Raw genomic sequence first — 13425 nt, 5'->3', positions numbered from 1 at the left:
AGCTCACCAAAAGGCTAGCACAACAAACGAAAAAAAAAAAAAAGAAGCAGATGTTTGTCATTAAATTCCAGAACACCAGGAATAAAAAGAAGATCGTAAGCACTTCCAAAGAGAAAACAGGAAAAACAGGCCAAATACAAAGTGTCTAGAATCAGAGCGGTGTTTGGAACATTTGGGAAAAAGTAGAAATAGAGAGAAGCACACAGAAAACTAAGCAAGTAAAAATATGACAAATGATAATTTCAGGGAAACCAAACAGTTGTTCAAGAAAGAAAACATAATTAGAGTACTGAAGTCAGCATAATGTAATGCCTAGAATTGATCAAATGAAATTGGAGCATATGCATAGTATTTAGAAATATGGTTAAAAACAAGAGAAAAAGTTAAAGGAATTGAAAGCAATTGCCTCTGGGGAATGGGAAAGAGGTATGGCTAAAAGACTTGTATTTTGCCATAAGCCTTGTAGCAGTGTGTTTTTAAGCTATGCACACTCATTATTTTTATAATAATAGTTGGAACACACATACCCTGCTGATGGAATGTAAACTGATGCAGTCATTAATTTAAAAAGTTAAACATAGTGTTACCATATGACCTGGCAATTCCACTGTTATGAATATATTCGAGAGAATTGGAAACAAGTGTTCAAACAAAAACATATACACGAATAGTTCACAATAGCCAAAAACTGGAAACAAACCAAATTCCATCAACTGATGAATGGATAAGTAAAATGTGGTTTATATATCCTATAGTGAAATATTATTCAGCCATAAAAAGGAATGATTGATGCCCAACCGCAGTGGCCGCAGTAGTTGAACGTCAACCTGTTCTAATCCAAAATTGTTGAGACCTGTTGTTCTAATGCAAAATTGCTGATTGCGGACCAACAAGAGATGCATACAAATAACAACAAAGAACAAATTGGGGTGAGCACCTTAATAAAATGACAAACCAAGTACTATGGAGTTTCAAAGGAGGGAGAAGTCACATCTGGATGGAGGACTCAGGAAGTATGGGTGAAGTGGCAATTTGTGATGGAACATAAAGTATGTATAGGTTGTAGACAGTTGAAACAGTGGGATGGAGAAGAGGGGCAGCTTGAGGAGAGAGAGAGGGAGGGGGAGGCAAGAAGAGAGAGAGAGAGAGAGAGAACACAAAGAAGGTTCAGGGACCAGATCACAGTGAGTTTGGCTGGAGGGTGGCTAAACATGGCAAGAAAAGAGTAGGACTCTGTTCTGAATGGTCTTGTATGCTAGGGTGAAGTCATATTAAATATAAATGGGAAGAGTCAATATTGTAGAGATGCCGATTCTCTCAGAATTGATCTTTATATTTAATGTAATAACAATAAAACATCTCAAAAGGATTTTTGTAGAAAACTTAGTAAAATGGTGCCTGAGTTTATTTGGAAGCATAAACTTGTGAGAAGAGTTAGACAATAAAAAGCTACGGTGCCCTAGCCGGTTTGGCTCAGTGGATAGGGCGATGGCTTGCAGACCAAAGGGTTTCGGGTTTGATTCCGGTCAAGGGCAGGTACCACGGTTGCAGGCTCCTCCCCGGCCCAGGGTCTGGTTGGGGCATGTGCAGGAGGCAACCAATGGATGTGGTTCTCTCACATCGATGTTTCTGTCTTTCCCTCTCTCTTCCACTCTCTCTAAAAGATCAATGGAAAAATATCCTCAGGTGAAGATGAACAAAAAACAAAAACAAAAAAATCTATGGTAATTAAAACAAATGTGTACATGTATAGAAATAGGCAGAAAGATCAATGAAACAAGCCTAGAAATAAACCCAAGCATATATGGGCACCATATAAATTACTAAGAAGACAATTCAAATTGATGGGTTAAAAATGGTGTTCAAATGAAATAGGCCAGTCACAAAAAGGTAACTGCTGTATGATTCCACTTATATAAGCTATCTAAAATGGTCAAATTCATAGAAACACAAAGTGGAATTGTGGTTACCAGGGCCTAGGGGGAGAGAGACAAGGGGAATTGTTGTTTAATGGATATAGAGTTTTAATTTTGCAAGTTGAAAGTTCTGGAGATCTGTTTCACAACAATGTTCAAATTAACACTACTGAACTGTACAGTTAAAAATGGTTAAGACACCTGGCCAGCATGGCTCAGTGGTTGAGTATCGACCTATGAACCAGGAGGTCACAGTTCGATTCCTGGTAAGGGCATATGCCTGGGTTGCTGGCTCAATCCCCAGTGTGGAGTGTGCAGGAGGCAGCCAATCAATGATTCTCTCTCATCATTGATTCAATCTCTCTCTTCCTTTCTGAAATCAATAAAAAAAATTTATTTTAAAAATGGTTAAGACAGTAAACTTTGTTATGTGTTTTTTTCCCTATAATAAAAACATCTTAATGGTAGTGAAACATTCAGCTAGCCATTTAGAAAAGGTCCATACCTCACTAGATTCCAGACAGATTAGATATAACGATAGTGAATATTTAAAGAATGAACACCAATCCTCTTCATACTCTTCCCAAAAAATTGAAGAGGAAGGAACACTTTCACACTCACTCTAGATTACCCTGAAACAAAAATCAGACAATGATACTACAAAAAAAGAAATCTATACCAATATCCCTTATTAATATTAATGCAAAATCCTCAACAAAATACTAGCAAACCAAATTCAACAGCATATTAAAATACACTATAACCAAGTGGGTCTACTCTTGGAATGCAAGGAAAGTTTAATATATGAAAATCAATTAATATACCACATAAACCGAATGAAGGGGAAAAAACCAAATGTAGACAAAGCATTTGACAAAGTTTAGCACCACTTTTTGATAAAAACACTCAACAAACTAGGAACAGAAGGAAACTACCTCAAGATAATAAAGGCTATACAGAAATGAAAAGCCCCAGCTAATGGCATACTCAATGGTGAAAGACCAAAAGCTTTTCCTTTAAGATGAGCAGCAATAAGACAAGAATGCCCGCTTATGCCACTTCTGTTCAACATAGTACTGGAAGTTCTAGCCAGATCAATTAGGCAAGGAAAAGAAAGAAAAAGCATCAAAATTGGAAAGGAAGACGTAAAATTACCCCTGTTCACAGATGACATGATCTTATATGTAGAAAACCTCAAGGATTCCAACGAAAAGAGGTAGAATAAACAGATTCCGCAACGTTGCAGGATGCAAAATCAATACACAAAAATCAGCTCCATTTACAATAGCATGAAAAAAAATAAAATACTTTTGAATACACATAACCAAAGAGGTTTAAGTTTGCTAGGGCTTCCACAACAAACTACCACAGACTAGGTAGCTTAAACAACAGAGATTTCTTTTCTCACAATTCTGGAGGCTTGGAAGGCCAAGATCCAGGCATCAGCAGGTTTGGTTTCTCCTGAGGTCTCTCCTTGGCTCCAGATGGGCATCTTCTTGCTGTGTCCTTTCTTGGCTACCCCTCTGCATTGTCTGCGACCTAATCTCCTCTCCTTATAAAAACACCAGTCATACTGTACTGGGGACGGCTCTAAAAACTTGATTTGGTCTTTTAAAATTCATTCAGTTTGGTACACAGTGAACTCTTTTAATTTGAAGACTTGTATCTTTCTCAGCTTCAGGAAATTTCTTCCATTCTTTTTCTTTTCATCCTCATCCTGGGATATGCTTTCATTGATTTAACAGAAACAGGAAGGGAGAGGGAGAGAAAAAGAAAAGCATCAGTTTGAGAGAGAAACATGGATGGGCTGCCTGACCTGGGATCCAACTGCAACTTAGACATGTGCCCGGACCAGGAACCGCGACCTGGGCAGGTAATAGACCTTTTTACGTCTATTGTAAAATGGGTAAACTAATGCTCACTCTACTTACCAGAGGGTAAAAATTAGTACAACCGCGTTGAAAAGAGAAATGAAATGCATTTCATAGTGCTTCCAGCTCGAGACAGGTAAAGATACACAAAGAACGTGGACTTGATGTCATCTGGGTGTAAGACCTTGAGCAAACGATCCCCAGCTACTCTTTCCACCTCACAGTTTATCTGTGATGTTTAAATGAGACATCCCAGTAGAGAAACCTGTTGCACAACCAACGCTAATTGCCAGCCACCAAATCTAAAAGCCGTCTCCCCCGCCCCACTTCCATCCCCATATTTCCTGACCAGTCCCCGAGACTATGGTTTAGTAAGTCTGGAGTGAGGTCCAGAAAGCAATTTTAAAAAAAAAATCTACATTTGTCAAAAGTTACCTAGCAGATTCTAATGCAGATACCTCCACCAAGGACTCAGCTTGCTACCACGCCTCCCCCCCGCCCCGCCCCGCCCCGCCTTTTTTTTTGTCAGAAGGCGCCGCTAACTCCAAGTCTCGCGACAGTTTATTCTTTCCTCAGAATCTACTACAGATCGCGCGAGGTGTTCATCGTCCAATCGCGAGGCTGGATGGCTGCCCAAGATGGCGGCGCGCTGGGAGCGTAACATCTGCGTTTCTAGGAGCTTCGCGCTGCATATGGTTTGAGACTAGGGGTTAGAGGCCCGCTCCAGATTGGTGGTTTGGCTGGAACGTGGCCCGCAGAGGTAAGTCACTTACTGTCTTTCACGATGGTGACGAGTTCACTTGGCCCATGGATCACCCAGGTTCCTCATTCTCGGGTGCTGGACTTCGGGGGTCTAGGGAGAGAGACCCGATAGGGGTTGGGGTGTGTGGGGGGTGAGGAGTTGACTAATAGAATGGAGACCACGACTGAAGTAGGGAAGGCCCCGGGGCTGAGGAGGTTCGGAGAGATCGGAAACGGAGGCGGGAAGGCAAACTGAGTGGCTAAGATGAAGGTGGGGAGCAGTGAGAGAGATGGAGAACGGGCCGTGGCGGGTCTTGGAAGGAAAAGTCGGGTTTATGAAGTAAGGCAACGAAGAAAAAGGGAGATTGGGGCTGACGTGGGAGGAATTTGTTAAGAAGGGATTCGAAATTCTGAAAGCGACATCTAGATTGCGTTAAGGTGCGTGGTAGTGGAAGAAGATTATTTAAGGCTCCAGGGCAACCAAGGGAGCAAGTAGCGTCAGGGTTCGACTGCTTTGGGTTTTTTTTTTAACGACCGACTCGGTCAGCCCGGAAGAAAAAGCCCCAACCTTAGGACTGAGCCTCTTTGGGAGTCAAGTTGGGCGACTCTTCACCCGAATGAGGTGCTGTGTTTCCGTGAGAAGAGTCACACACCAGGTTTTCAGTCAGCGAGTACCGAGTGCTTACTTACTCTCCCAGGACCGGACTGCCTAGTTTGGTGCTGGGAAATCGCGTGAACAAGACAGACGGAAGATTTTCCCCCATGAAGCTCACTGGCATGGCAGATTTAAAAAAAAAAAAAAAGGAAAAAAAGTGAAATGTATGGAATGCCAAATGGGTAAGTTCTATGTAGAAGTTCGAAGCAAGGAGGGAAAACAAGAGTGCGTTCACTACTGCAGTTTTTAAGATAGTAGGAAAGGCATCAGTGAGGTGACTGCTGATTCAGAGACCTGAACAAGGCCAGGGCATCTTGCATGGATGTGTTTCTGGTCGGAGAGAAGTCCACGCGGACCATACAAACACGAAAGCCCTGAGGCAGGAGTACACCAGAATTGATAAACAGCAAGGAGGCCCTTGTAGCTAAGGGCAGGAAGAGCCAGGAAGGGGAAAGTAGATTAGGTTAGGCTTAGAGAGAAGGAGGTGACCATGCTGATGGCAGGTGAGAGGTGGCACTGAACTAAGTTGAGGAACATGGTAGATTTAGCGGAGAACCCGATGCCTGTATGAGGAGCTTGATTCGCAAAGAAGTGGCTTTATTGACTCATTGTGTTCTGATCAAAAAGGTTGAGTAAGGGAGGAAATGAATTGAATCTGCCATATGTGAACGAAAAAGGGTCTATGCAATAAACCTGATAGGCTCATGGGGGCCACATGGCAGGCCTGATAAGCTCAGTCACCAAAATAACCACACACCATGGTCTGATCATAATAAATCCCAATTGGCCAGGTCATAGTGGATAGTTACATCCCAGGCCTGTAGCTCTCTTTGCAAAGGTCAGTCTTTATCTTCAGTGAGCCCTGTCCATTGGTCTTACGCATTTAGGATAACATACCTTTAAAATGTCAGAGTGAATGAAGGAAAATGAAAAAGCCAGTATGTCTGGAGCACAGTGATGGAAGGGGGAAGTGGCAACAAATGAGGCTGGAGGGATAGGCAAGGCCTAGATCAGCGGTTCTCAACCTGTGGGTCGCAACCCCTTTGGCGGTCAAACAACCCCTTCACAGGGGTCGCCTAAGACCATCCTGCATATCAGATATTTACATGACGATTCATAACAGTAACAACATTACATTTATGAAGTAGCAACGAAAATAATTTTATGGTTGGGTCACAACATGAGGAACTGTATTTAAAGGGCCAGAAGGTTGAGAACCACTGGCCTATATGATCTATACCAGTGATGGCGAACCGTTTGAGCTCGGCATGTCAGCATTTTGAAAAACCCTAACTTAACTCTGGTGCCATGTCACATATAGAAATTTTTTGATATTTGCACCCATAGTAAAACAAAGATTTATATTTTTGATATTTATTTTATATATTTAAAGGCCATTTAACAAAGAAATATCAACCAAAAAAATGAGTTCGTGTGTCACCTTTGACACGCGTGTCATAGGTTCGCCATCACTGAATACCTTGTTAATAATTTTGGACTTTATCAGCCTAATAGCTTTAGGAAGCCACTGAGGGGATTTAGCAAAGAATATTCAGATTTGTGTGGGATGGGATAGAGAAGACTTGTCTGCTATGTGAAAAGTGGATTGCAGGGGCAAGATCGGTTATAGAGAGATCAGTTACCGTAATCCAAGAAAGATGATAATGACCTGGGTTAGTAATGTGTAGTTGTGAAGGGTGAAAATTTATCAAGAAATAATTAGGAGATAGAGAATATTCAGGACATGGTGTGTTTGGAATTGGGGAGGTGGGGTGGAGAAGATACTAAAGGTTTCTGGATTGTGCACCAGAAGAAAGATAGTGGTGTCATTCAGTGAAATAGGGAAGGTCAGATGAGGACCATTTCGGGGTGGGTAGAAGTTATTTAACTTTGGACATGTTGTGCATGAAATACTTTTGAACCATTCAAATGAGAAATCTAGCGGGCAGTTGGATATATGATTTGGAAAGGTCTGGGGTGAAGACAGTTCTTTTTTGAAAATGGTTGTTAAATTTGCAGTGTAGAAAGCTGTCAGAAAACATTTCTGAAATAGAGTGAACAGATTTACGACTATGTAAAATTACATCTCAAACAAAGCTTGCAAAGAAAAGGTGCTTGTTGCTAGGGGATATGGCTTAACCGGGAGATCAAGGAAGGAAAGACATTCCTGAAGAAGAGATGCTTGAAGTATGATAGTAAGGATGAGTAGGAATTCATCAGGTGAGGTGGGGTGGGAGGAGATGCGGGGGGAGACATTACAGATCAGCAATTTTTAATTGATGTGCCGCGAGAATTTTTTTTTAATATATTTTATTGATTTTTTACAGAGAGGAAGAGAGAAAGAGATAGAGAGTTAGAAACATCGATGAGAGAGAAACATCGATCAGCTGCCTCCTGCACATCTCCTACTGGGGATGTGCCCGCAACCCAGGTACATGCCCTTCACCGGTATCGAACCTGGGCCCTTTCAGTCCGCAGGCCGATGCTCTATCCACTGAGCCAAACCGGTTTCGGCGAGAATTTTTAAAACATGTAATACCTGACTATTTAGGTTTAAAAAAAAAAGGCAACAGCCAACACAGCAATAGCTGTCCTCTGTGAATAAATACATAAATAAATTTTTGTCATATCAGTAAAAAATGTAGTAGGTTTTTTGGTGTACCGCAGAATTTTAGTAATTAGTTTAAGTGCCATGAGATGAAAAAGGTTGAAATCGATCTCATAGACAAAAGGCGTAATCTGTGTCAAGATCCTATTGCCAGAGTGGAGGAATAGAAGAATGAGCCTAGGGGTGTGTGTGTGAGAGAGAGACTTAAGCTGATAGTGAAGAAATAGGTGAATCCACACCAGGCTGGACCTAATTTGTATGCTGAAGTAAGGTTTTTTGTTTTTATCCTAAGAGTAAGGTTTTGAGCAAGTGGGCATATGAGTAGGATGTAATGAGATTTGTGTTTAGAAATGATCACTGCAAAGTGGAAAAAAGAATGGAGAGAATAAAAGTGGAGTCAGGGAGGCCAATTAAGAGACTGCTATAGCAATCTAGGCAACTTCTATTTGGTTTATATTGATGGAAACAGGGAAAAATTGATGGATTTGGGAGATTTTTAGTAGATTAAATCCACATAACTATTATTTCTTGGAATATGAAAGGAATAGAGAGCTATCAGGTGACTTCTAGGTTTCTGGCTTACATAATATTGTTTAGATGAATGCTCATTATAAAAAAGAGAGGAAAATGCAGAATGGTATAAAGAAAAAGAGAAAAACCTACCATGCAGAGATATGTAGTATTCTAAAATATTTTTTAAATTACCAACTACTTAGAGATTTACTAAACCACTGGCTTTTCTTCTAGTTTTAATTTATTGCTATAAATACATTCACTTTTTTCTTCTTTATAATCTGGTAGAAGACAAATTATGTTTGTTTTCATTTGGTTTTAGCTACCTAGGAGTAACAAGGCTGACATTTATAAAGGAAGTTGGAATAGAAGATAATTTTTGAAACTTAAGTGATTTTTGGTACACTACAAATTATCAGTCCATGCAAGGCTACTGTAAAACTAACCTCTGATTATAATATTCTTGGCTGTAGATTATAGTACTTTCTGCTGCTTTGATATTTTTAAAGGCATAATTTCCAATTTTCTTTCCTTGGTTAAAAAAATAAGATTCATCATATGCTGTGTATATTATTGTGACAAAATATATATAACAAAATTTATGATTTTAACCACTTTTAAGTATACTATTCAGTGACGTTAAATATTTTCAGTGTTGTGTGACCATCAACACTATGCATTTCTAGAAGTTTTTAATCCTAAACAGAAACCGCGTACCCATTAAAGAATGACTCATCATTTCTCCCTCTCCCAAACCCACAGAAACATCTATTCTACTCTACCTGTATGAATTTTCCTAATCTTGGTACCTCATATAAATGGGATAATATAATATTTAACATAATACAATACCCCTTTTGGATGTGGCTTGTTTCCCTTGTTTTTAAAATTTGTCCATGCTTAGCATGTATCAGAATTTCATTCTTTTTTATGGTTATGCATGGATTCATGCACTGGTGGGGTCCCTTAACCTGCTCTGTGCCCTCTTGCATTCCAGGACCCTTCGGGGGATGGACTGCTGGGATCCGGCTGATACCGGTAGTCCAACATTCCCCAAGGGATAAAGTAGTGTGTGAAGCGGCAGGCGGCTGGGGAGGAACCCAGACCTGGTGCTGGGCTGCTCACTCTCATCCTGGCCCTGCAGACCCTGCCTCCGCTACTTGGTAGCGCTGCCAGAGGCAGGAGAGGCTCCCAGCACTCGCCAGCTGTGAGCCCAGCATTGGCACCAGTCAGTCAGTCAGCTGAGCAGCCCTCACTGTGGGAATGCGCTGACCACCAGGGGGCAGCTCCTGCATTGAGGGTCTGCCCCCTGGTGGTCAGTACGCGTTATAGCGACCAGTCAAACAGTCTACTGGTCGAGAGGCCTAAGAAGAGAGCAATCGCGAGGGGAGATCACAGATGCAAGAGAGAGCCGCATCCGTGCATACACTTCTGAGCCTGGAATCAAGTTCATCTTTACGTGGCTTCACTCCTGGGTCTATAGTCACTTGAACTGGACAACTGAAAAACAGGCTAATCACCAGCCTCCATCTCTTGGTCCCGTCTTTTCTGGAATAGCTTCTTCAATTCTTTCCCGAGAGCCGACTGATGGGTGTTTTTATTTATTGGACTAGAGGCCCAGTGCACAGATTCGTGCATGGATGGTATCTGGCTGCCCCACCTCGATTGGGGCCAATTGAGGCCAGCTGCCTGTGGGAGGAGATGTGAGAGGTGGGCTGCTGGGGGAAGGGGTCAAGCGAGGTGGCTGGCCAGCCCTGCCCCAATTTGGCCAGTTGGCAGGCTGCAGTGAGCATCATAGAGACCAGTCATTCTGGTTGTTTTAGTCATTTGGCATTTATATATATAGATATAGATAATATTCCATTGTATGCATATACCACATTCTGTTTATTCATCTGTACAGTGGGGCCTTGACTTACCAGTTTAATTTGTTCCGTGACGGTGCTCGTTAAGGAGTTCATTCACTCAAATTACTCTGTCAGCTCAAAGCAAAAAATCAGCCGAGAGACGGTATCTCGGAAAAACTAGTTAGTCGGGACACTCGTAAGTCAAGGCCCCACTGTATATGGATATTTGGGGTTGTTTCCACCTTTTGGCTGTTGTGAATATGATGCTACGAACATTGGTAAACAAATATATGTTTAAGTCCCTGCTTTTAGTTTTTTTGTGCATACTTTGGGTTGGAAATGCTGGATCTTATGGTGGTTCTGTTTTTTAACTTTTTAAAGAACCACCAAATTGTTTTCCATAGTAATTGGCGTGCCGTTTTATGTTCCCACCTGCAATACATGAGGGCTCTAATTTTTTCATATCCTTTCCAACATTTATTATTTTCTTCTAAAAATTTTTAAATAATTGCCAGCCATCCTAATGGGTAAAGTGGTATCTTATTGTGGTTTTGATTTGCATTTCTCTAATGACAGATCATGATGAGCATCTTTCATATTCTTATTTGTTATATACATTTAAAAAATATATCTTCTACTTTCTCACTTGATTGGTAAGGATGTGTTGACTGTAACTGTTGACTTGGCAACCATAGGTTTTCCCCATTAATATATTTTTAAACTAAATATGTTCGTTTTTTCCTTTTTTTCTTTTTAAAGATGGCTCTGAGTAAATCAATGCATGCAAGAAATAGATACAAGGACAAACCTCCTGACTTTGCATATCTGGCATCCAAATATCCAGATTTTAAGCAACATATTCATATAAATCTGAATGGAAGAGTGAGGTAGGTAACAGATGAAGAATTCTGGATACTGTATTATTCTAGTGTAATCTGAATGGATACAGTGTAGTGGAAAGTGTACTGGACTGATAGTAGACCTGAATACTAATCCTAGACATTTTATTAAACATCTTATCTGACCTTGGACAAATTACGTACTGCTTTGGATTTCAACTTTTTAATCTATAAGGTGAGAGGATTGGGCCAAATGTTTTTTAGTTTCCCCTGGCTTTAAAAAACAACAACAACCCTCTAAATGTCCAAATTATTACTTACCCATCAGAGATCCCGGAGTAACTGCAGAAACCTTAAAATTGTGCTCTGAAACTTGGAAGCTGGTGCCCTGGCTAGTGTGGCTCAGTTGGTTGGACATTGTCCCGTGCATGCAAAAGTTGCTAGTTTGATTCCCAGTCAGGGCACATGCCCAGGTTGTGGGCTCAATCCGTGATAGGGGACGTTCAGGAAGCAATCGATTGATGTTTCTCTCTCTCTCTCTCTCTCTGTCTCATTCCCTCTCCCGTCCTCTCTCTGTAAAAATCAATTTTTAAAAATCTAAAAAAAAAAAAAAAAAAAAAACAAAAAAAACACAACATGCAATTTTGTAATTTAACAGATAAAGAATTCAAAAAAGCCGAGGCCGGTTTGGCTCAGTGGATAGAGCGTCGGCTTGCAGACTGAAGGGTCCCAGGTTCGATTCCGGTCAGGGGCATGTACCTGGGTTGCGGGCACATCCCCAGTGGGAGATGTGCAGGAGGCGGCTGATCGATGTTTCTCTCTCATCGATGTTTCTGACTCTCTATCTCTCTCCTTTCCTCTCTGTAAAAAATCAATAAAATATATTTAAAAAAATCTAAAAAAATAAAATCAAACTTGGTGGCTGGTGAGCGTCTAAAGTCTTTTTTTTTTAAAGTGTGTTATTTTGAGCAGGAAAATAATAGCCATGATATCAAAACTGTGATTTCACAGATATTATTACTTAGGATGTCACTACATTTAAGTTAAAAAGTTGATTTTAAAAAATTGAGAAAATAGTATGACTGCTTCAGGAAATGACTAAGATTATAATAATGGTATGGGAGATTATAATAACTGATGTGTATGATATACCCTTGAGAAGGAAACGTTTGACTGCATTCCTAAACTCTATGGGAGTTACAGAGTGGATGGAAATTCCAAGTCAGCCTGGGGAAAGGTGTGGTGATTTAACTATGGGTGCTGGAGAAGGAGGAACAGGATTTTTGTGGAGAAGAGACAAGGTAAGGAATAATAGGATCATTGCGCTGATCTCTTCCTTTCTCTTAGCAGTCTTCTTATGACTAGAAACAGAGGTCCTAGGGCAGGACTTAACCTGGGGACCAAGATACCTTAGAAATCATATAAAAGTATTTAAAAATATATTTATGTTCATTTTCCTGGGAAATAATCCTTAGTTTTCATTTGTCTACTTCATTCAGTAAAAAGTTGACACACAGCCTCAATTATGAATGCTTATACTGCTTAATATTTATTGATTGACCATTCTGTGCTAAGTTCTAGAAGAGCCACAATAAATAAGAAAGACAAGTGGATATGTGTTACCTGCTGTTGAGTTGGCTCTGATTCCTGGTGACCCTATGAATGAGTGATGTCCACAATGTCCTGTCCTCAACAAGCCCTGCTCAACTCCACAGACTAACTTCTCTGACTTTTTAGAGTCAGTCCATCTCATATTTGGTCTCCTCTTTTCCTGCCCAGCAGTATTGTCTTTGCCAGAGAACCTTGCCTCTCCCGATGTGCCCAGAGTAGGACAGCTTCAATTTTGTCGTTTTTTCTTCCAGCGATGTTTCAGGCTTAACTTGCTCTAGGACCCACTTGTTCATCTTTCTTTTGGTCCAGGCCTTTAGAGCTTTCCTCTAACACCGTATTTCAAATGAATCAATTTTTTTCTGTCCAACTTTCACATCCGTACATAGTAATTGGGAATACGAGGGTGTGGTCTCTAATGAAACATTGTGCTCTTGGTGATCTTTCCTAGTTCTTCCATTTCTCCCCTTTTGAGTCTCAGTCTTCTCTTGATTTCTTGGCTACAGTCTCCATTTGAATTGATGACTGAACCAATATAAGCAACTCTTTAACAATTCCAGGGTCTTCTTTCAAAGTTAAAATTGTGTATTTCTTCTACAGTTTTTCGTCTTGATGTTCAAATACAGTCTTGCTTTGGCACTTTCTTCTTTCGTTTTCATTGGAAGTTGTTTCAAATCATTGCTACTTTCTGCCAGTAAGATGGTGTCGTCTGCACATCTTAAGTTATTCATAGTACTTCTACCAATTTTCACTCCTGCCCCTGAGTCTGGCTCAGTTTTTCATATATGTTTTGCCTACAGATTAGAATAGGAAAAGACAAAAAAAAA

At 40.6% G+C, this 13425-nt stretch overlaps 1 protein-coding gene across 1 annotated transcript in view; it reads left to right on the top strand.

Annotated features, from left to right (window-relative positions):
- Positions 1-4397: 4397 nt before the first annotated feature.
- Positions 4398-13425, top strand: part of METTL16 (methyltransferase like 16) — a 74003-nt gene continuing 64975 nt past the window's right edge. The window contains exons 1-2 of the mRNA XM_006768103.2: positions 4398-4547; positions 10911-11038. Coding sequence (XP_006768166.1) covers positions 10911-11038 — 128 coding nt within the window. The 5' untranslated portion in view covers positions 4398-4547. The remainder of the gene's footprint in view (positions 4548-10910; positions 11039-13425) is intronic.

The sequence above is a fragment of the Myotis davidii genome, unplaced genomic scaffold (assembly GCF_000327345.1).
Source record: "Myotis davidii unplaced genomic scaffold, ASM32734v1 scaffold363, whole genome shotgun sequence".
Lineage (NCBI taxonomy): Eukaryota > Metazoa > Chordata > Mammalia > Chiroptera > Vespertilionidae > Myotis > Myotis davidii.
This window is presented reverse-complemented; position numbering and strand designations above follow the sequence as displayed.